The sequence below is a fragment of the Tachypleus tridentatus genome, chromosome 2 (assembly GCF_004210375.1).
Source record: "Tachypleus tridentatus isolate NWPU-2018 chromosome 2, ASM421037v1, whole genome shotgun sequence".
Classification (NCBI taxonomy): Eukaryota; Metazoa; Arthropoda; class Merostomata; order Xiphosura; family Limulidae; genus Tachypleus; species Tachypleus tridentatus.
This window is the reverse complement of record NC_134826.1, coordinates 141,848,243-141,874,313: the sequence shown is the minus strand read 5'-3', so window position 1 is coordinate 141,874,313 and position 26,071 is coordinate 141,848,243. Positions and strand designations below refer to the sequence as shown.

Here is a 26,071-nt window from a genome sequence, read left to right as displayed (position 1 = left end):
TAGCACATACGAAGGATATCTCCCCGTGAAGTGTTAATCATAACGTAATGATGTAGATTTTAGTTTTAAAATGCCCTCTATATTATTACAAGTTGCAATAATAAAAACTGTACTGTTTAACTCACGATTATAACATAGCAACAATTCAGCCTCGTCGTCTTCATAAATGTCAATAGCCGTCACCAGGTGGACCTACAGGTGTGAAAACAATGCTATATAAAACATTTTTACTTAATATTTTCTACCATACATGTAAAACTACTTTTGTAGAGATTAATTATAGAAATGGCTAGTAATTAAAACCGCGAACAATGGCATAATTAACGTAGAATCTCATTAATATTTACTTAAGAGTGCACCACAAACACAACATCACTTCCGCTACTGAGTTTAGAATTCATTTAATCTATCTTATTTTTCTTAGAAACACTAACTAAAGAAGTCTGTAAAGGTAGCAGCGAAGTGTTGAGCGTCTAAACACTAACTAAAACAGTCTGTATTGGTAGCAGCGAAGTGTTGAGCGTCTAAACACTAACTAAATCAGTCTGTATTGGTAGCAGCGAAGTGTTGAGCGTCTAAACACTAACTAAATCAGTCTGTATTGGTAGCAGCGAAGTGTTGAGCGTCTAAACACTAACTAAATCAGTCTGTATTGGTAGCAGCGAAGTGTTGAGCGTCTAAACACTATCTAAATCAGTGGTAGCAGCGAAGTGTTGAGCGTCTAAACACTAACTAAAGAAGTCTGTATTGGTAGCAGCGAAGTGTTGAGCGTCTAAACACTAACTAAATCAGTCTGTAATATATAGGTGTAAAACAAACAATATTTGTAATTACAACAGATATATGATAAATATGAAAAGTAAAATAATTTGAAAATACAAATATAAGACGAGAGAACAAACACACGTGACACAGTTTAAATATTTATATTTAAATAGATTTAAATGTAGAGAAGTCTGTGTGTTATTTAGGGACTAAAAAGTTTTATGTATAATATTTATTTTACAAGAAGTTTGACTGTTTGGAGAATTTTGGAGATTGGGAAACCGGATGTCTTGTTTCTATGTTGAGCTGAGTGGGGCTAGGAGGGTTTGTTACCTTCCAGTTTTTACGGATATGTACAAAACTCATTTACACAAACAACTTCCATCTCTGGGAATCCCTGTTCCGGAATATAAAATATTTACTTATTATTTTCAAGAACGAGAACCATTTCGTACCACGTGAAAAACTTAGGACTCTCCATCCTCTATAACACACGCAGGATATCTTCAAATCTGATCAACTGGAAGCTATCAAAGAACATTCTAGAAACAAGAGTATCATTGACCAGGCAAGAAATACGGAGATCTTACCCTCAAGAAAACAAGAAAATGTTTCACATTCTTAACGACTCTCGATCACGAGAAACCCACTTGGACTATGAATGTATCCCAGAACTCCTGATGTGGATATTAACACTTCTACTGATAATCAGATGACCTCATTAGGTCATCTTCAGGTGAAGAAAGAGAGTGCTTGAATGTGACCGTTGACGGATACATATTTTAGGAACGAGAGTATAAACGGATACCGGATTGTAGGGGGCGTTGCAGTTGGATGTCAGGTTATTAATTAGTATAGATATAAAGGCGTTCCTTTATACTGGTTTTAGTTGCTGTATAGGTAGGGCTAATTTGATTTAACGTTTGTTTATATTTGTTTCCCTACTTAATATCTGGGTGTTTTCTATGGTTATGTTGTGTTTATTTGATTTGCAGTGTTCAAAAACGTGTGAAGGTGTTTTGTTTTTTGAATCTGGTTTCCATTTTTCTGCTTGTTTCTCCAGTAGCTGGATTTTAGTTTTGTATCTGGTTTTTGAACGAATTTGATGTTTATTGGAAAGTTGGTTATTTTTTCGCTGATGTCGGGAACATATGGTTTACAGCAGTGTAAGGTTTTGTGGTTTGTTGTATCTTGGAGTTTATTACTGTTTGTTTTTTGAGGAACCGTGGAAAATTATAAAAGTGCACACCTTTGCGCGAAATTAAAAAAACACACACGCACGTATAAATAAAATTATATGTATCTGGAGTATCAGGATAGTTTTTCTATCAAATAATTAAAATAGTGATAACACGCATAGTTTGTTTGTAATGTAAGTATAAAGCTACACAATGGACAATGTGTGCTTTGCTCACAGCGAGTATCAAACCCTGATATCCAACGTTGTGAGTCCTGCAGACACGCCGCTGTGCTACTAGACGGTGACATACAAATAATTTTGTGTCACTCAGATAACACACACATTTTCACGACACTAATATATTTTGCTTTAATATTCGATGAAACACGTTTCCGGTACAATAAGGCGTATTTTGTGACAGAAATAATAAAGACGATTCTGAGAGTAGGGTAGGGTGGAGGGAGGTAATAATGATTGTTCTTTAAAAAAATGAAGTTTATATATGTATGTATGTATGTGTGTGAATAAACAGATAGACTGACTCCAAAATACTTTATCCGCATTGAAATACAATAAAATTGTTAGTAGAATACCCCTTCCCCTGGTGGACAAAACAACAATTAAGGAAACTATTTGTTACAACCACCTACCTTACTGCCCTCTACGTGGTGCAGATGAAGCGAATCTCCCTTCTTTTCATTGATCAAATCAAATTGGTGACGATAGCCAACACATATGAGATTTTCCCCTCCAGAGACAGAACTGTCCACCAGGGTAAGCAGCTGTGGCGGTTCCGCCACCGGAAGTTCCTAGATAGTTAAAAAAACAAACAAATGTTTTCTTTAGTTAAATTGGTACAAGTATTTAAACCATAACGGAAGCAGTAATTCAAATTCACTTATGTAGAATTATGATACGAGATAATATGACGAGGAATGCACTTTTTTTTACTAGAATGACACTCAGTGTGAGGCTCCGGCATGGCCAGGTGGGTTAAGGCGTTCGACTCGTAATCTGAGGATCGCGGGTTCGAATCCCCCTCGCACCAAACATGCTCGCCTTTTCAGTCGTGGGGACGTTATAACGTGACGGTCAATCCCACTATTCATTGGTAAAAGAGTAGCCCAAGAGTTGGCGGTGGGTGGTGATGACTAGCTGCATTTCCTCTAGTCTTACACTGCTAAATTAGGGACGTCTAGCGCAGATAGCCCTTGAGTAGCTTTGCGCGAAATTCAAAAGAAAACAGACATTCAAAGATAAGAAAATGTATCCGCATGTCCGTCGTTATGAACGAACACGGATCACTTTGGGCAGGACTCAGAAATTATATTATACAAAATCTGATCATTCTGAATATAGTTAAATAGTGTGAAAAAAGTAGTACCCACGTTTAAGAGATATCCTCTGGTTTCCGCGATCTTCACCATCCACAAACTAATCACTTTTAGGAAGGATCGTAATCCAAATGTCTAACAACTTTCGTCCAAATTCATTCAACCGTTTTCGAGAAATCGTGCTGACAAACACAAACAGAGGTGGAAACATAACTCTCGTCACTTTAGTGGCAGATGTAAAAATAAAGCACGTGAAATAATCTATGAAACAAATTGGGCCAATAAAATAATTTTACTAAAGAACGTTTTGGGCAGTTTTTAATCGTTTGTTTGTTTTGTTACCTCCGCCACCGGAAGTGGACGTAGGTTACATTTCTCTCCTGTATGTTTGTGATGAAGGTATGAACTCCACTGAGTGCTCCTGTAGTTTGTACTGTGCTTACTACGGGGATCTAACCCTGACCATTGGAGTTGTAAACCATCATGCTTACTATTTAGAGCACGATTTCAGGATAGATAGTTATGAAAGTTAGTTAGTTGTGGGGACCGAACTGTGACGTATCAGATCATCCAATCAGTTGCACCGTTCAAACTTCTATGTTAACTACGCCTACATTTTTTAACAAGACCCGGCATGGCCAGGTGATTAGACGCTTTACTAAGGGTGCGCATCTGAGTATCATTATTTATCCACGTGCGTACGCGCGTGTATCTTTTTAATGATTTACGCTTGCAAAAAAACCACATAAAAAAGACATGGTTCCTTATATCAAAAACAAAAATCAGAGGCGGACACGCACGTGCGCGCACGATTTTTTTTTTTTTTTTTAATGAGGCAACATAGCAGTAAACCGCATATAAAAGAAATGGTTCCTCACACAGCATTTAATACAGAGAAAAGCCAGTGCGTTGTTGTTTAGTTCTATGAATGGGTTTTATGTCATGTTGGAACGTATTATTAGCACCGTAAGTATAAACCTAATACGGTCTGGCATGGCCTAGCGCGTTAAGGCGTGCCCTTCGTAATCTGAGGATCGCGGGTTCCCGCCCGAGTCGCGCCAAACATGCTCGCCCTCCCAGCCGTGGGGGTGTTATAATGTGACGGTCAATCCCACTTTTCGTTGGTACAAGAGTAGCCCAAACGTTGGCGGTGGGTAGTGATGACTAGCTGACTTCTTTCTAGTCTTACACTGCTAAATTAGGGACGGCTAGCGAAGATAGCCCTCGAGTAGCGTTGTGCGAAAATCAAAAAACAAACAATAAACCTAATATTATTGTTAGTCTATGTACAGAAAGTATAAGATGAAAACTGTTAAAACAACTGATTGATTTCTTAATTTATAACCTCTGTTGATTAAATACACACACTGGCTTTTATACAATATAGATAACGTGACGTACAGTGGAATCTGTGATTGTCTATAACATAGTAATATAGAAAACATAACCTAACTACCCTGGTATCAAATATCAGTTTCGCTGCAAATGTTTAGTTTCTTTCTTTTTAGATTCATTAAAAAAAACACAAATTAAAACAGAAACATACTCGAATGAACTGAAATCCCTCGACTGTATCAGTATCAGCAGACACGCACCATGCTGTCCATGCCGCAGAGTGGCGCCACTGCATAACCAGTAATTTTTTACCAACAGCTACCACCATCCGAAGATGACTTCCACCCGGTCTGCTTAGAGCGTACAGATGACAACCTATTGTTAAATAATCTTACTTCAAACATTAAACTTACTTTTATGAGCTAGCGCCACCTATAACGCATTGACAAAAATAAAAGCAACTATTGGTGAAAAATACAAAATCAATTTCAATGTTTAATAAAATTGTAAATAAAATTATCTAATCACATTACTGCTTCTCTGCTAATATTTGGATCATATATTAAAAAACAATAACAATAGGATATTCAAAAACTTGGTAATTTTAATTGATAAAAAAATGTCGTATCATAACATTGTGTTATTAACGCTTAACTTTTGCGTCAAAATGACAAAAGTTTTATAAAGACCTAAACGTATATCTCGTATTTATTGTATTTATTCTCTAAGGCGAGGTATTAAACAACTGTACTATAAATTTAATATTCTGTTTTCAGATGTCGGAGTAAATCGTTTTATAAAGGTATTTACTCTCGTGTCACAGTCTATGGTTTACTTTATCCATCGGAAGAATACGGGCGACATGGTTTTCTTTCCAATTCAAAATTTTCTCCTATTGGATTAGTAAGGTAAATACACTGTTTTAACTTCAACCAAAATGTTAATTACTATACCCCCCCCCCGAATAAAAAAGGTTTCTGGAGCACCTCTTGTCTTTTCGAGCCTGTTTTCCTTGATTTCCAGTTTACCACGGACACTTTGTTCGATATGTTCTCCTTCAAATTCGGACAGTCTGAAGACATGTATTTTACTGTCTCGACCTATAAAAGTTACTTTGTCAGTTTTAGTTGAAATAAGTACATACTGTGAGTTCAAAACGCGTAATGAATTAAGTGTTGTTACATGAAATGTGAATACCGAAATAACAACCAACCGAAATTAATTATAACTTATGAAACATACACAAACAAATAGCTAAGTGAAACTAAACCAATAAAAATGATGTTTACTTAGTGTACATTGTAAAGAAATGGAAGATATTAAAACATACTAGGAATTAAGATGGATGTTTAGCGTATTGTGTAAGTAAATGTTAGACAAAAATACTCTAGAAAGCAATATATATGTTTAGTTTCTCTTTAAGGATATAGGTATTTTTTTTGGTAAACAAACAAAATCTAAAGATATTTTCTGTACATTAATAGTAATGTTTCATTAAATGATAATAAGAATTGCTTTAAACTATATATAAGAACAAATATACCTTTATCTAGTCTGAGCAAGATGATTCCATGTGCTTCAACCACACTAAGTTGTTTAGCTTGTACCGTCCGGTCAAAAATCAAACGATGCGTAGCGCCCTCTGTTAGAGGAACGTATATTATGTTAAAAAACTCTGTTCCACTTCAGAACATTTATTTACATTTTTAGGTTTTTTTGTTTTTTTCAAATCTTAGAAATAATTAAGACAGGAAAATGAAAATAAGTGAAGGAGAAACATTATTATTTATAGTGAAAAGAGGTTGGAAAACCAATTACTGATAATAATTTTATTTTTAGTTTACTTACAGTTAGAAATAACAACAAGAAAAACCAACAACATTTATGTAGGTTGTTTAGTAAAAATTGAGTAAAATTAATGCAGTGCTATTTGTGCTTTAAAGTAATAATAAAACCAACAAGAGGTGTGCATATTCTACCTTCGATCAAAAAGACACCTGCTTCAGATGCAATAACCAGTTTGTTTTCTCCTGAAACGAAAAAATCCTCGAATTAATTTTTTTATATATGAAGGAAAAGTTTTTTAAAAATGGACCTCAAAGATACTTAAGTACCGAGTTCATGATCTACATAAATCTAAATTTCACAACAGCCTCAACACTAAAATATTGTACCAAGATATAACTTCGAGAGATATATTTCCTGCAGTTGTTTCGTTTTCATGTTAACGTTATAGGATACGTTAGATGCAGAAATGGCGGGAAAGAGTTCACCCCGCCTTTTGTAAAGTATTAGTGACTGTGCGAAGTTTAAATGAGGAAGTGATAAATAATATATTGAAATAATCAACTTCTGTTAATAAATTATACAAAAAATATTTAAATTCGTGATAACGAGAAACCCAATTGAAGTAAAAATGTATCTCAGAACGGCTGGTATGGGTATTAACACTTTTACTGATAAAGCAGAGAACAATTTTTCGACCTTATTAGGTCATCTTTAGGTTAACAGGTGTTTTTTTTTTTTCTCTCAGATACATAATATTTAAATGTTTTTGTTTTACAAAAGATTTATTACTGTTCATTCAGGGAAAATTATCATTTTATCTCTGTTGTGACTTAAAAAAAATACGTACCCCACGAATCACCACAAATGACGTCATGTGGAAAATCCGGATAAAAACAATGAGTCTCCCACGGCTTCCAAAGCAGCATAAGCGTCATCATTAAAAAATTAAAAAGCGAAAAAAATGAAGCGAGTGATGTAAAATATTAAATTATTTAAGGTGATAAATGCTATGTAATTTTTGTTTACTATGATCTTTAATATATTGAAGATATATTATATTTCTATTAAAAGATACATATATATAGTTGTACTGGATTAGACTTCTTTTCTAACAGTTAGAACAACAAAAGTTCCTACAAAACCACTGATATAACGATTATTCAATCAGCATTCAGAAACAATTGAGTAATTTAACACGTTAAAAATATGAAACTTTGGTTAATAAATAATTGCTGTTATTTTTATTGTATCGCGTACTTCAATTTGTACTTTTTTGTAAGATATGCAATAATTAAATAAGTACGCAAGATATAGAAACATTTCATCTTGAATTGATATATTTGAACAGGTTGGTTGTTGTTTCGAAAATGTTCCAAGTTAGCTGCACTACCAATCTCTGTAGGCTTCACTGGTCCACATGTACACAATTTTATAAAAGTTACACATAACTGGCAGAAAAAGGGAAAATCATGTGTTTATTATTAATAACGTTTATTTTTGAGACACGAATTAAAATAGAATAAGAGCATAAAGCACGAGTCAAAATAATAATTTTTAACCTATTTACTAATGTTTTTTCAGAATTCTGTATAGAGGGTTTGTATTGGATGTAGGCCTACCTCTCGCTTGAAAAGCCCCGTAGTTACTAAACTGGTTGGAGCATCTCCCTTTACGATAGTGTCCAATCTCAACATCTAGAGCGAAATAAAACGTCCAATGAGACATAAGAAATTTAAATAAAACTAATAAATTTAAATACATTTGATTAAGATTTCAGGTACAACACCTAATACAATATCACCTGTCCAAATCTGACGAATTCAACCTGTCGCGCTTTTTCTTTTCGGCGTGAGCCACGTGACGTTTCCGGAAGTACGTCACTAAATGCACGTCGATTGAGCATCGTCTGTTGGAAAAGAAAACGTCTTTAAGCTTAGGCACTACAAGTTGCTTAAATTATATTGATATTATAAAAAATAAAGACAATTCGTTGTGTGTAAAAATCACATAGACCTTTGAATTTAAACTTCATAAATGTTGTTTTGGTTTTAATAACGAATTTTGCATAATTCGGCTACGCACATTTTGAAAATAATAACGATTTTTTTTTACAAATCGAGTGGATAAAAGTCTTCCTGAAAATTAATTATTATTTCGTTTACCATAATGAACATATTTTATTATTACGTCCGTTAATAAAATAACAAATAAACTGAAAAAAATGTAAAAACATTGATGTCAATGGAATACGTATTTTTATTATTTTGTGGGAAATTTACGTCTTTTAGTCTCGAAACTACGTGTTGTGGTCTTTGTTTTAAGTATCGCGCCTGGAGCATCCAGTTTCAATGACCAGCAGTAATCAGCCACCATGCTGATGTTTCTTCTTCTCTGATACCTCCTCTTTGTTTTCCTTATGTCTCGACGGAACTATCCCCTTGTTTTTCCCTGATTTCACCGATATTTTCAGGAAAATAATCAATACGTTATTGTAAGAAATGAACTTTGAAGCTTCTATTAGAACCCAACTTCTACTAGAATTTATCAAGCATGTTATTGATAATATTTTCGAAATTTAGGTCTTTGTTGTTTCCTAAAATCTTGTCAATAACATATTTAAAGACAATCCACACTTCTCTATTAGCTTCCTTACTGTCCTTTCCAACTGTTCATCCAAAGTCAATTTTCTAATTTCAGACCAACAAAACTTCCTTCTTTAAGTTTCGTTTCTGAAAGAGCTATAAAATGTCCACATAGATATTTAAAACAGTCGCCATCTTTGTCTACGACCTTTAGGAACTCTTCATCAATCCCAGTTTTATATGTAATGTGAAATTAACAGTTCTTTCTTTGTGTCAACCAAACATCCACTTTCAGTGTTTTTCGATCCTGTTATTAGGCTGATTATGAATGGTTACCAATGTAAAAAAGAACAAACACCTTTTACACTTCTTCTGGAGGAATCGTTGAACAATCACCTCTCACTTGGTTCATAGACTGCAGTTCCTTGCTTTGGTAATAATTCAGCAATAGTTACAATAAACTAGTGGATCTTCTTGCGAAAATTATGGCATAAACTCCCTCTCATGATCTTTGTACCAGTAAAAAGAAATCTCTAGAAAAAAAATAAGTTTTTAACCAAAAATTTGGATTCCGAAATATCTAAAAAATCTTTTGGGAGAGCCAAATCTTTCACCAAATCGTTAATTTCACCTTGCGTGAAAAGTTGTGGTTCATCAGAGATTTCAAGTGGAAAACAAACTTTGTCAACATTTCTATTGACATCAGATCCAAAATCAGATTAAACTGTATAAAGAATCTCTGGTTGAATAGGTTCAAGTCCATCAGGTCTTATGGCAAATTGGAGGTTTGAATAAGAAGTTTCCTTTTTATTTCGAGTATTGCAAATTACACGAACATAAATAGCGGTTCATCTCTACGGTTTCTAGACTCACACCAGACCATTGGAATACCAAAAGATAAATACTTTTTCTTTGCATTCACGTTTTTGTCTTAACCTTTCGACTTAGTGCGGAGCCAATGATTTGTCTTGGTCCCAAAGTTCTCTTCCAAAATACGTAAAATACGCTTTTTTGATGAATTTTGTAATGTTTTCCCTTTGTTTCTTTACAATAAATATAATAAAATATGTTTGGCTTATTTATATAACTTTTTGTTACTAGAGTGACAAATAAATGACATTAAAATCAAAAAAATAAATGCCAAAGTGTACGCACAACAGGTACCATCCATAAATGACACGTCATGTGGCCTGTTGACCGTTTATGTACTAGCGGTGCGTTTCTCGTCGATTCTAGAACGATTGATGAAACTCTCACATCGCGATTGGTCAAGAGATATCTATAGCCAATGACTATGAAAATTTTAAGCACAACAAAATGTGACCCTATTTGAATGAAATTAAATCACTCATGTTACAGTACATAGGAGGTTCTGTGAAAAATCTGTACATGATGTAGATAAATGGATATCACTTTCATATTCAACGTGAGGGAACTACTGTAGAACATGCGAAAATTTCAAGACAATAAAACCATCGCAGGCCTATGTTATTTCAATTTTCTGATTCATTTGGACAACGTTCTCTAAAGTTACATTCCGTTTCTCAAAAAGATATCTTTGATAATCATATATAACTTTGTAATGAGTGAACATTGGTGTTTAATAAAAAATTTGTACTCCCAATGTGTGATGCCTTACGAAGTTTATTTATAGGTATGGAGACAACTGAATACAAAAAACTGAAGTAACTCGAAACTTCGAGACGAATCAACTGTCGTTACCCGTAAAGAAACTTCGATAGACTAAACTGACTTTTCTTTTAATACACATTGAATACAAAATTACTTTTAAGGCGAGGATTATATTGGAAATACACCTCTTTCAAGTGACCTATGTTTACAGAATAAGTTTTACCATGTTCCTGGTATCTTCCTCAAAGTACGCTTCCGGTACAGATTTATAACTATTAATTTTAGTCAACACTGAAAGTCTATAAGCATTATAAACCAAAAGATCTGATAACGTTATTAAAATGAGGATTCGATAGAATCAAGCAGGATATTAAATAGAGATATTTAGGCCTATTGTTAATATAAATATTTAGGAGTTGGACATTACTAGTTGGAGAAACCAAATATGTTTTGTACACTGGATAAAAAAAATTGGAACCAGTCGGTAGAACAGTCTAGAAAAGTTTAATAAAAAATCAATTGTTTCCATAATATTTTTAATGTAGTTTCAGCATTCCTCTCTGAAAAGTTAATATAGTTAAAATTAGCATAGTTAATTATCAGAACCAAAAGGCTTGCCATCCTTGGCTGAGACTGGTATGTAATGATAAAGTTGTTCTACTGACCTAAGAACACTGAAGTAAGTGTTAAAACTGTACACATTTTCAATCTGAGCTTCAGAGTAATATGAAACGTTATGAGTAAATCTTCCGAAAGTTTTAAGAGTAATTAAATATTACTTTTCTTCGTGATAACTTTATCATTATATATCAATCAATATGTATATTTTATAATGGGAAAGGATTATAAATTATTTTGTCTGTATAGAGTTCTTGCTTCTTTTATATAACAAAATTTCCTACTTATTGTAAAAATAACACTTTTCGCCTCTTTTATATCCTGTTGCGGAACATGCAACAATTAGAAATAAAGATATGATACACTTACTGTATTTCACGTTCCATGAAGGATTATCTAGAGTGCAAACATTACAAATTGTAGGTATGATACACTTACTGTATTTCACGTTCCATGAAGGATTATCTAGAGTGCAAACATTACAAATTGTAGGTATGATACACTTACTGTATTTCACGTTCCATGAAGGATTATCTAGAGTGCAAACATTACAAATTGTAGGTATGATACACTTACTGTATTTCACGTTCCATGAAGGATTATCTAGAGTGCAAACATTACAAATAGTAGGTATGATACACTTACTGTATTTCACGTTCCATGAAGGATTATCTAGAGTGCAAACATTACAAATAGTAGGCATGATACACTTACTGTATTTCACATTTCATGAAGGATTATCTAGAGTGCAAACATTACAAATTGTGGGTATGATACAGTTACTGTATTTCACGTTCCATGAAGGATTATCTAGAGTGCAAACATTACAAATTGTGGGTATGATACAGTTACTGTATTTCACGTTCCATGAAGGATTATCTAGAGTGCAAACATTACAAATTGTAGGTATGATACACTTACTGTATTTCACGTTCCATGAAGGATTATCTAGAGTGCAAACATTACAAATTGTAGGTATGATACACTTACTGTATTTCACGTTCCATGAAGGATTATCTAGAGTGCAAACATTACAAATAGTAGGTATGATACACTTACTGTATTTCACGTTCCATGAAGGATTATCTAGAGTGCAAACATTACAAATTGTAGGTATGATACACTTACTGTATTTCACGTTCCATGAAGGATTATCTAGAGTGCAAACATTACAAATTGTAGGTATGATACAGTTACTGTATTTCACGTTCCATGAAGGATTATCTAGAGTGCAAACATTACAAATAGTAGGTATGATACACTTACTGTATTTCACGTTCCATGAAGGATTATCTAGAGTGCAAACATTACAAATAGTAGGTATGATACACTTACTGTATTTCACGTTCCATGAAGGATTATCTAGAGTGCAAACATTACAAATAGTAGGTATGATACACTTACTGTATTTCACGTTCCATGAAGGATTATCTAGAGTGCAAACATTACAAATAGTAGGTATGATACACTTACTGTATTTCACGTTCCATGAAGGATTATCTAGAGTGCAAACATTACAAATAGTAGGTATGATACACTTACTGTATTTCACGTTCCATGAAGGATTATCTAGAGTGCAAACATTACAAATAGTAGGTATGATACAGTTACTGTATTTCACGTTCCATGAAGGATTATCTAGAGTGCAAACATTACAAATAGTAGGTATGATACACTTACTGTATTTCACGTTCCATGAAGGATTATCTAGAGTGCAAACATTACAAATAGTAGGTATGATACACTTACTGTATTTCACATTTCATGAAGGATTATCTAGAGTGCAAACATTACAAATTGTAGGTATGATACACTTACTGTATTTCACGTTCCATGAAGGATTATCTAGAGTGCAAACATTACAAATTGTGGGTATGATACAGTTACTGTATTTCACGTTCCATGAAGGATTATCTAGAGTGCAAACATTACAAATTGTAGGTATGATACACTTACTGTATTTCACATTCCATGAAGGATTATCTAGAGTGCAAACATTACAAATTGTGGGTATGATACACTTACTGTATTTCACGTTCCATGAAGGATTATCTAGAGTGCAAACATTACAAATTGTGGGTATGATACAGTTACTGTATTTCACGTTCCATGAAGGATTATCTAGAGTGCAAACATTACAAATTGTAGGTATGATACAGTTACTGTATTTCACGTTCCATGAAGGATTATCTAGAGTGCAAACATTACAAATTGTGGGTATGATACAGTTACTGTATTTCACGTTCCATGAAGGATTATCTAGAGTGCAAACATTACAAATTGTGGGTATGATACAGTTACTGTATTTCACGTTCCATGAAGGATTATCTAGAGTGCAAACATTACAAATTGTAGGTATGATACAGTTACTGTATTTCACGTTCCATGAAGGATTATCTAGAGTGCAAACATTACAAATTGTAGGTATGATACACTTACTGTATTTCACGTTCTATGAAGGATTATCTAGAGTGCAAACATTACAAATTGTGGGTATGATACAGTTACTGTATTTCACGTTCCATGAAGGATTATCTAGAGTGCAAACATTACAAATTGTGGGTATGATACAGTTACTGTATTTCACGTTCCATGAAGGATTATCTAGAGTGCAAACATTACAAATTGTAGGTATGATACAGTTACTGTATTTCACGTTCCATGAAGGATTATCTAGAGTGCAAACATTACAAATTGTGGGTATGATACAGTTACTGTATTTCACGTTCCATGAAGGATTATCTAGAGTGCAAACATTACAAATTGTGGGTATGATACAGTTACTGTATTTCACGTTCCATGAAGGATTATCTAGAGTGCAAACATTACAAATTGTGGGTATGATACAGTTACTGTATTTCACGTTCCATGAAGGATTATCTAGAGTGCAAACATTACAAATTGTAGGTATGATACAGTTACTGTATTTCACGTTCCATGAAGGATTATCTAGAGTGCAAACATTACAAATTGTAGGTATGATACACTTACTGTATTTCACGTTCTATGAAGGATTATCTAGAATTCAAACATTACAAATTGTTTCTGAAACCAACAGTAACAGAAATTCCCGCAAACATTAAGAAATACAAGAAAGGCGAATAATAGTAGAACTTGGTAAAATGTGCAAAACATAACGAACAAAATCTTACACCACGTGTGTCCACTAAGTGGTCGGCGTACATGTCCTTTATAAGCATATCAAGTGTCCGTTCACGTTTTTGAGCGAACGTTGGCGTATTAAAGGCTGCCTTTTCACCATTCATCACTGCGATAGAAACGTGGTGTTAGAATGTATGGTCGATTCCACATATAATAAGAAAAATAACCAAAGGCACTATCATATTATGGAATAACGTGATTTGTGGTTCTTTACTATTAAATGAGAATTATCCTCAATTTTTCTCTCTACCAATAAAAATCACCAAGCTTTCAATCATCCCTTTATTCATTCATTTATCTAGCCAATCACACACCAAGTTATCCTTCTGTCGGGTCATTTATGAATCCATCCATCCAATCATCTATCAAACTAACCATTTACTCGTTCAATTGATTATTAAATTCATCCGTCTGATCTTTATTTACGTTTGACGTGTGCCATAAGAATAAATCTTTGAAGTAGAGCTTCGAAGTGGTTTGTGGATTATTTCACACTTTGTTCCTTTAAAAGAACCAATAAATAATTCTTCACAAGTTGTCGAAGGCTTTCTAAAGCAACAACTACAACATCATTATCAAATCTTGAAATATCGAGTAGATATGGTTAAACACAAACCTCTTTAACGACCCGTTCGAAGCGACTACTTAGCCAAAAGATTACCACGCGACATCCTTTCAAACTAATACCTTCTCTACTCAGGTTTGAACTTTCTAGTAAATTGTTTACTTACGTTTTACGAGAAGAAATTCTCGAAACTCTGCTGTCGTGTAAAAGATCGGTGGACATGGCAACGTTGGACCAAACAACGGTACAGATTCGTCAGAGAATACCGACAAACTAGGCAAAAAAATTGTAAACATCTGTGACGTTATTACCAATTTAGGTTTAACAAAGTATTAGTAACATCTAAAAACACCCCAGGCTATAAACATAGTATTATGCACAAGGAGTGGAAAAAATGCTGTATCTTTTATTAGATAACAGAAAAACGTGTAAAATTATATATTTTTGAACACACTCGACGAGATCTGTTCACACATGTTCTCTAATCCTAAGTTTAAAACTGGCTTTCTTAAATACTGGAACTTTTCATGATTTTAGTTACATTTTATCATACAAAGTGTTGTGCACTTGTTGTAGTTTCTTGGATCTTTTTGTTGTTGGTATTAGCCAACAAAATGATCAATATATGTATATATAAAACACGCAATATCTATATAAAATAAATATTAAATAATGCACGTTTAAATCAACGTAGGGCCAACTGTGAATAGTTTGCATCCTATGGACACGTCTTAAGAGTGCCGGTTAAATCCAAATATTCAATTAGGGTAACCAAGAGTAGCTGGTGGGCAGTGTTGAATAGCTGTCTTCGCTTTTCTCTGTCAGCTTAAAAGTAGTAACGGTTAGAGAAAACAGCTCTTGTGTAGTATTGCGCGTATATAGGAAACAAAAGAATACACGAGAAAAACTGCAATTTGGACATTTTCTGGGATGATTTAATGCGTTTTCGCTTAATAAAAGCTTTAGTATTCGTAAAAGCTTTGAAACTGGGGCTTAAACCTCCCCTCAAATTGTTTTATTATTTCATAAACACATTTTCGTTTCTCACTCAGTTGTAGAATAAATGTCGTAAAGAGGTCGCAAGTGAATGATTCCAGAGTACGGCGATATTCATAAATATAAACCAGAAGTCGGGTTCGCCAATGATTTAAGGCCTTGTAACTAAAGGAACCAAAGTTATAACAATCTTTTGCAAGAGTTTTCTTAATTTCCATTAAAAGCAACAATTTCTTTATGAAATGAAGAACTCTATAACGCACAGACTTGAATAACAAGAACACATAAAACATTCCATTCTATTAAAAACACGATTGTCTTACCGAAACGAGCAGTCGTCCTTTTGATACGTTACTAGTGCGAAAATATCTAATAGGGCTAAGGTTAAAAACAAAACATTGCATAGATGTGATCTCTTCGATATCATTGTATGGATATATGTCGAATACAATAGTTTATTGTATAGAATGAAGGAAAAGAAAGCTTTGGTGTAAGATAAATTACTTAGGCTTATTCTAATTGTATACGAAATGAAAATGGCCCAGATTTTCCTTGGTGGTTTTTCTGAGATGCCATAAAGTAAACGTATAATCTTGGATAGTTTTACATGTTTTAGACAGCATAACACGATGTTTTACAAGTCTTTTCTACATGTTTTCATTTCCCTGTTGTTATTATTAGCTCATAAGAACCAAGGTTATCATAAAGCTAGATGGCCTATTGTAACATCCACAAATATAGAACTCGCTATTACGGAGCTAAACTAGTTGTGTACTAGCGGACTCTTACGATACTGTTAGGACATGATTTTAGTAATCACATGGCTATGATGTTCCTAGGTCCAAACTCCCTATCGATGTTTGGGAATGCGACCACTCAAGTTCATTAGTGTACCGTGTGCTATTAGATTTTCTCGAAAAATTGAAAATAACAATAAATAATATGATACACTAAATTACTGCATAAATAATTTACTGTTTATTGTTGCATTTCACGACGGAGTAAACAGTCTTATGGGGTTAAAGAAAGCTCTATTATACAGTTTTTGTTAACACAGTGTTAACATACCTTTAGTTCCATAGCGTGAAACGTATTAAACGACTTAAAACAGATTTACGAGTGTTTCAGTTCAGTTTCTGATGAGTATAACGAATTAAAGGACTTTATAGGGTGGTAGGATGCCTTGTTTTGAATATGTAAGAATGTTTTAACATTGTAGCTGTAAAGGAACACATTGGAATACAGGGCCTAGAAATAACTTAAGGTTTGGATATTATAACAAGTAATATAATCTTACGTTTCAGGAACTGTTAGAGTATATTATTTTAAATATTGTAGTGTGTGACAGAGTAAACACTTTTACAGGGTGTTAGAATACGTTATTTTATATAATGCAGCGTGTGACAGAGTAAACACTTTTACAGGGTGTAAGAGTACTTTGTTTTAGATATTGTAACGCCCACCGCTAGTACGGTGGTAAGTCTACGGATTTACAACGTTAAAATCATGGTTCGATTCCCATCGGTGGGCTCAGCAGATAGCCCAATGTGGCTTTGCTATAAGAAAAAAAAACACACACAAGATATTGTAATGTGTGACAGAGTAAACACTTTTACAGGGTGTTAGAGTACATTGTTAAGGATGTTATGATACTTTATTTTTGATATTGTAGTGCGTTAACGGATAAACAGTTTCAGAGAGTATTAGAGTATTCTAAGATTGGATATTGTAACATTCGATGCATTAAATAGTTTTACAGGGTATCAGAGTACTTTATTTCGCACATTTTAGCAAGTGATGGAGTAAACAATTTTACGAAGGGTTAAATTTCCCCCTTTCTACGGTCCGTGGTATACAACAGAGGAGATCGTTTTATATGGTTGTTACAAGTTTTAGTTTTTATGTTCCCGAAACAACAACAATAACAATGCGTGATCTAATAATAAAGACGTTTAGTCTGCTTTCTCTTCAATAAGATGGTACAGGTGAATAATAAGGTAAATTATACATTACAATGTTAACACTTAAGTTTTCATTAAAGGTTCTATGAAAACTTCAATGTTCTGTAGTGTTCCGAATAATACTTCATGTCACACATCCCATTAAAATGTAAATATTTATATACAATATTAGGAAACTGCTTTTCTGGCAATCTCGTCTGCTTGTAAAATATTGATGTTAGAGAAATTAAATAGTTAAAAATTCCACAGCAATGAATTTAATATTTAACTTGCATTAAATCATAAAACTATTTTGGTTTCTCTTCTCAGTTATAAGCCTAATTTCTGTTGGTATAAAACGCATATTAGCACAAAGTCCTTTTTACCACATATCTTCATGTTTTTCGAGTTCGGATTTTTTCAAAATCCTTCTACAAAAAACTGAAATTACGTACTTCGAGGCTCAGGTACACACGTACAAATACTTTATGGGTTTTTTTTAAATGAAGAAAAATGGAACCAATTATTCTTCGTCTTAACTAACGATACATAAACAGTAACAACCTAATGTAAAATTTCAACGAAGCAAATTAATGAAGTCAGGTGTAACGATTCATGAATATTTCATAGGAAAAAATAATCAAAGGATACGAGTAAACTGTGATTTGATCATCGATGGTTTGAAGCTACCGTGATCTTCGTGACTCCCGTCCAAGAATATGATGTTAACAATGTCATTTCCCACGTGCCTCTTTCTTTCAACCTAAGGTCAAGAAATTCATTCACTTACGTTTGGTCATGACAGATAGTTTCTTGAACAATTCTTATCATTGATACACTGATAAATTATTATTTCAGTCTTTTGTTGATAAACTTTATAGAAATTGTTTTCATATGCTAACATAATTCCTGCAAGAGGCATTAGACGTATTGCTGCATTACTTAAAAACAAGTTAGAAGGTGTGAAAAGCTAAAGTGATGTGAATGCCTCAGAAGACAACAGTACTGATCACCTAACACCGTACCTGACAGTACTGGTAACCTAACACTGTACCTGACAGTACTGATAACCTAACACTGTACCTGACAGTACTGATAACCTAACACCGTACCTGACAGTAACCGAACATTGTACCTGACCTGGTAACCTAACACTGTACCTGACAGTACTGATAACCTAACACTGTACCTGACAGTACTGGTAACCTAACACTGTACCTGTACCTAACACCGTGACAGTACTGGTAACCTAACACTGTACCTGACAGTACTGATAACCTAACACCGTACCTGACAGTACTGGTAACACTGTAACACTGTACCTAACACTGTACTGGTAACCTAACACTGTACCTGACAGTACTGGTAACCTAACACTGTACCTGACAGTACTGGTAACCTAACACTGTACCTGACCTGAGTACTGGTAATCTAACACTGTACCTGACAGTACTGGTAACCTAACACTGTACCTGTACCTGACAGTACTGGTAACCTAACACTGTACCTGACAGTACTGGTAACCTAACACTGTACCTGACCTGACAGTACTGATAACCTAACACTGTACCTGACAGTACTGATAACCTAACACTGTACCTGACAGTACTGGTAACCTAACACTGTACCTGACAGTACTGGTAACCTAACACTGTACCTGACAGGTACTGATAACCTGACACTGTACCTGACAGTACTGGTAACCTAACACTGTACCTGACAGTACTGGTAACCTAACACTGTACCTGACAGTACTGGTAACCTAACACTGTACCTGACAGTACTGGTAACCTAACACTGTACCTGACAGTACTGATAACCTAACACTGTACCTGACAGTACTGGTAACCTAACACTGTACCTGACAGTACTGAACCTAACACTGTACCTGACAGTACTGGTAACCTAACACTGTACCTGACAGTACTGGTAACCTAACACTGTAACCTGACAGTACTGGTAACCTAACACTGTACCTGACAGTACTAAACCTAACACTGTACCTGACAGTACTGGTAACCTAACACTGTACCTGACAGTACTGATAACCTAACACTGTACCTGACAGTACTGGTAACCTAACACTGTACCTGACAGTACTGATAACCTAACACTGTACCTGACAGTACTGGTAACCTAACACTGTACCTGACAGTACTGGTAACCTAACACTGTACCTGACCTGACCTAACACTGTACCTGACAGTACTGATAACCTAACACTGTACCTGACAGTACTGGTAACCTAACACTGTACCTGACGGTGCTGGTAACCTAACACTGTACCTGACAGTACTGATAACCTAACACTGTACCTGACAGTACTGATAACCTAACACTGTACCTGACAGTGCTGGTAACCTAACACCGTACCTGACCTGACGGTACTGGTAACCTAACACCGTACCTGACAGTGCTGGTAACACGGTACTGGTAACCTAACACTGTACCTGACACAGTGCTGGTAACCTAACACTGTACCTGACAGTACTGGTAACCTAACACTGTACCTGAACACCTAACACTGTACCTGACAGTACTGGTAACCTAACACTGTACCTGACGGTACTGGTACCTAACCTGGTAACCTAACACTGTACCTGACGGTACTGGTAACCTAACACTGTACCTGACAGTACTGGTAACCTAACACCGTACCTGACAACACTGTACTGGTAACCTAACACTGTACCTGACAGTACTGGTAACCTAACACTGTACCTGACGGTACTGGTAACCTAACACTGTACCTGACAGTACTGGTAACCTAACACTGTACCTGACACTGGTAACCTAACACTGTACCTGACAGTACTGGTAACCTAACACTGTACCTGACGGTACTGGTAACCTAACACTGTACCTGACAGTACTGGTAACCTAACACTGTACCTGACGGTACTGGTAACCTAACACTGTACCTGACGGTACTGGTAACCTAACACTGTACCTGACAGTACTGGTAACCTAACACTGTACCTGACAGTACTGGTAACCTAACACTGTACCTGACGGTACTGGTAACCTAACACTGTACCTGACAGTACTGGTAACCTAACACTGTACCTGACAGTACTGGTAACCTAACACTGTACCTGACAGTACTGGTAACCTAACACTGTACCTGACAGTACTGGTAACCTAACACTGTACCTGACAGTACTGGTAACCTAACACTGTACCTGACAGTACTGGTAACCTAACACTGTACCTGACAGTACTGGTAACCTAACACTGTACCTGACAGTACTGGTAACCTAACACTGTACCTGACAGTACTGGTAACCTAACACTGTACCTGACAGTACTGGTAACCTAACACTGTACCTGACAGTACTGATAACCTAACACTGTACCTGACAGTACTGGTAACCTAACACTGTACCTGACAGTACTGGTAACCTAACACTGTACCTGACAGTACTGATAACCTAACACTGTACCTGACAGTACTGATAACCTAACACTGTACCTGACAGTACTGGTAACCTAACACTGTACCTGACGGTACTGGTAACCTAACACTGTACCTGACAGTACTGGTAACTAACACTGTACCTGACACTGTACTGGTAACCTAACACTGTACCTGACAGTACTGGTAACCTAACACTGTACCTGACAGTACTGGTAACCTAACACTGTACCTGACAGTACTGGTAACCCTAACACTGTGGTACCTGACACTGTACTGGTAACCTAACACTGTACCTGACAGTACTGGTAACCTAACACTGTACCTGACAGTACTGGTAACCTAACACTGTACCTGACAGTACTGGTAACCTAACACTGTACCTGACAGTACTGATAACCTAACACTGTACCTGACAGTACTGGTAACCTAACACTGTACCTGACTGGTACTGATAACCTAACACTGTACCTGACAGTACTGGTAACCTAACACTGTACCTGACAGTACTGGTAACCTAACACTGTACCTGACAGTACTGGTAACCTAACACTGTACCTGACAGTACTGGTAACCTAACACTGTACCTGACAGTACTGGTAACCTAACACTGTACCTGACAGTGTACACTGTACCTGACAGTGCTGGTAACCTAACACTGTACCTGACAGTACTGGTAACCTAACACTGTACCTGACAGTACTGATAACCTAACACTGTACCTGACAGTACTGGTAACCTAACACTGTACCTGACAGTACTGGTAACCTAACACTGTACCTGACAGTACTGGTAACCTAACACTGTACCTGACAGTACTGGTAACCTAACACTGTACCTGACAGTACTGGTAACCTAACACTGTACCTGACAGTGCTGGTAACCTAACACTGTACCTGACGGTACTGGTAACCTAACACTGTACCTGACAGTAACCTAACACTGTACCTGACGGTACTGGTAACCTAACACTGTACCTGACAGTACTGATAACCTAACACTGTACCTGACGGTACTGGTAACCTAACACTGTACCTGACAGTACTGGTAACCTAACACTGTACCTGACGGTGCTGATAACCTAACACTGTACCTGACGGTACTGGTAACCTAACACTGTACCTGACTGGGTAACCTAACACTGTACCTGACAGTACTGGTAACCTAACACTGTACCTGACAGTACTGGTAACCTAACACTGTACCTGACGGTACTGGTAACCTAACACTGTACCTGACGGTGCTGACTGGTAACCTAACACTGTACCTGACAGTACTGGTAACCTAACACTGTACCTGACAGTACTGGTAACTGGTACCTGACCTGGTAACCTAACACTGTACCTGACAGTACTGGTAACCTAACACTGTACCTGACGGTACTGGTAACCTAACACTGTACCTGACAGTACTGGTACCTAACCTGACGACGTACTGGTACTGGTAACCTAACACTGTACCTGACGGTGCTGGTAACCTAACACTGTACCTGACAGTAACAACACTGTACCTGACAGTACTGGTAACCTAACACTGTACCTGACAGTGCTGGTAACCTAACACTGTACCTGACAGTACTGGTAACCTAACACTGTACCTGACAGTACTGGTAACCTAACACTGTACCTGACAGTACTGGTAACCTAACACTGTACTGACAGTACTGGTAACCTAACACTGTACCTGACAGTACTGGTAACCTAACACTGTACCTGACGGTACTGGTAACCTAACACTGTACCTGACAGTACTGGTAACCTAACACTGTACCTGACGGTGCTGGTAACCTAACACTGTACCTGACAGTACTGGTAACCTAACACTGTACCTGACGGTACTGGTAACCTAACACTGTACCTGACCTGACCTAACACTGTACAGTACTGGTAACCTAACACTGTACCTGACGGTACTGGTAACCTAACACCGTACCTGACAGTACTGGTAACCTAACACTGTACCTGACAGTACTGGTAACCTAACACCGTACCTGACAGTACTGGTAACCTAACACCGTACCTGACAGTACTGGTAACCTAACACCGTACCTGACAGTACTGGTAACCTAACACTGTACCTGACAGTGCTGGTAACCTAACACTGTACCTGACAGTACTGGTAACCTACCTACCTGACACTGTACCTGACAGTACTGGTAACCTAACACTGTACCTGACAGTACTGGTAACCTAACACCGTACCTGACAGTACTGGTAACCTAACACCGTAACCTGACACTGTACCTGACAGTACTGGTAACCTAACACTGTACCTGACAGTACTGGTAACCTAACACTGTACCTGACAGTACTGGTAACCTAACACTGTACCTGACAGTACTGGTAACCTAACACTGTACCTGACAGTACTGGTAACCTAACACTGTACCTGACAGTACTGGTAACCTAACACCGTACCTGACAGTACTGGTAACCTAACACTGTACCTGACAGTACTGGTAACCTAACACTGTACCTGACAGTACTGGTAACCTAACACTGTACCTGACAGTACTGGTAACCTAACACCGTACCTGACAGTACTGGTAACCTAACACCGTACCTGACAGTACTGGTAACCTAACACCGTACCTGACAGTACTGGTAACCTAACACGTAAATGGATAAACGTGGACTTTTCCATCACTTAATTAATTTGATTTTTACTTATTGACTCCAAGATTTTTAACTCATTATGTAATAGTATAAAATGTGTAAATTGGTTAACAAAAGAAATGAGCCATTTTAGGCCTAATAAAAAATAATAAAATCACTCTTAACAGTAGATGTTTTTCTTCACATTTCTTGAAATTAGTCAATTATTTATTTATACCCAGAAGAGTTAAGTGTTTTACACTATCCAATAGAAAACTTTGTTCCGTATAGAAAAATACGGTTTTATTTACAATGTTTTCGTCCCAGCAGACGATTTTTGGTGTTATGACAAACCAAAAATATATTTAAAATTTTTACACTCATTTGATTTGAAATTCATGACTTTATTATTTCAGTGACAACAACTTGCCATTTTACTTGTGTTATTGGCTACAGTTATGGTCCAGTGGCTTATGCACTAACATGCATAGTTTCTAATTCAAAAAGACATACGTTACTTCTGTTGCAAGTCAATGAAGCAAAATCACCCACCCCTGGTGAGCTCTTGGGAAACTTGTTATTGGAGACTCCAGACCAGAATGTGTTTACGACATGACACCCCCACCCCATTTTCTGAAAGGAACATCTGTGTAATTGTGATGAAAATATTCCTTAAGTGTTTATCTTGGTGGATGTAGCGAGGAAAAGTGGTCATAAAGTCTGTCAATGGAAGATTTTATGATCACTTCAAAACAGCTCGAATGGAAGGCAAGAAAGATTACTTGAGTTGTCAAGATAAGTTGAATAGTAGAAATAAGGATCTTAGAAACTAATTTTAGTATGCGTAGGTCTAGTTAAATACACTATTACTAATTTATCTTAAAAGACACAAACAAAAGCTTGTCTGATAGAAAAAATGAATGTTTGAAAAACATATGAAGAAAACTCAAAATTGTAATGTGCGGCTTATTCAAGTACGCTAAAGTTTTAAATACTGTATTCATTATAATATAAGACAGTACAGTATACTGTTATACCTCATGGTGCTTATAAAATACCAACAACCAATGGGTATTCATTATAATAGAAATCAGCTATACTGTTATACCTCCTGGTGCTTATTAAATACTAACAACCAATGGAATGTCTCTCAATAATAGGAAACTGTTAACATTTATATATGTGTGTGTAACATACTTGTAACGCATTTGTCACACGTTATATGGCTAAATATCATCCTTTTGTAGCGTCAGACTCATTTTTATCCACAGTGTCAACTTTATTAGGAGAGTAACAGTTCAGTCCTCACTACACTACCAACTTTATGAGAACTATAACAGTCCTCACTACACTACCAACTTTGTGAGGACTATAACAGTCCTCACTACACTACCAACTTTATGAGGGCTATAACAGTTCTCACTACACTGCCAACTTTATGACGAATATAACAGTCCTCACTTCACTACCAACTTTATGAGGACTATAACAGTCCTCACTACACTGCCAACTTTATTAGGAGAATAACAGTTCAGTCCTCACTACACTATCAACTTTATGAGGACTATAACAGTCCTCATTACACTACCAACTTTGTAAGGACTATAACAGTCCTCACTACACTACCAACTTTATGAGGACTATAACAGTCCTCACTACACTGCCAACTTTATTAGGAGAATAACAGTTCAGTCCTCACTACACTATCAACTTTATGAGGACTATAACAGTCCTCATTACACTACCAACTTTATAAGGACTATAACAGTCCTCATTACACTGCCAACTTTATTAGAGAGTAACAGTTCAGTCCTCACTACACTACCAACTTTGTGAGGACTATAACAAACAATCCTGTGTGCACTCTATACTTTGTTTAGAAAAACTACAGTTGCGTTCACATTCGGATTCTTACAACCACATACAGAGAGTTCAAAAAGGTTCCAGAGGTAGGCGTCTTTCTCATTACTGTTGGAGAAAGATGCCCATTCTTACCGAGATGCTGGTCATTTCCAGAATGTCATGCTGAGATTCCACGGCATACTTCTAGTTACATCTTAGAAACTTGTAGTCTTGGCGTGTTGCAGACGACTGTCACTTATTGGAGAGGTCTTCATTCCGGACCTGCTTGCGACAAAAAGTTCATATCGCCCACAATTTACATT

The 26,071-nt window shown here is 36.1% G+C and overlaps 1 protein-coding gene across 1 annotated transcript in view; it reads right to left on the bottom strand.

Annotated features, from left to right (window-relative positions):
* LOC143245256 (GTPase-activating Rap/Ran-GAP domain-like protein 3) overlaps positions 1–26,071 on the bottom strand; it is a 661,441-nt gene that overhangs the window by 12,250 nt on the left and 623,120 nt on the right. The window contains exons 13-25 of the mRNA XM_076491412.1: positions 18,549–18,660; positions 16,281–16,326; positions 15,128–15,234; positions 14,387–14,502; positions 8,204–8,308; positions 8,022–8,096; positions 7,250–7,313; positions 6,594–6,644; positions 6,158–6,256; positions 5,601–5,714; positions 4,826–4,989; positions 2,596–2,754; positions 126–192 (exon numbers count right to left, since the gene is read on the bottom strand). Coding sequence (XP_076347527.1) covers positions 126–192; positions 2,596–2,754; positions 4,826–4,989; positions 5,601–5,714; positions 6,158–6,256; positions 6,594–6,644; positions 7,250–7,313; positions 8,022–8,096; positions 8,204–8,308; positions 14,387–14,502; positions 15,128–15,234; positions 16,281–16,326; positions 18,549–18,660 — 1,279 coding nt within the window. The remainder of the gene's footprint in view (positions 1–125; positions 193–2,595; positions 2,755–4,825; positions 4,990–5,600; positions 5,715–6,157; positions 6,257–6,593; positions 6,645–7,249; positions 7,314–8,021; positions 8,097–8,203; positions 8,309–14,386; positions 14,503–15,127; positions 15,235–16,280; positions 16,327–18,548; positions 18,661–26,071) is intronic.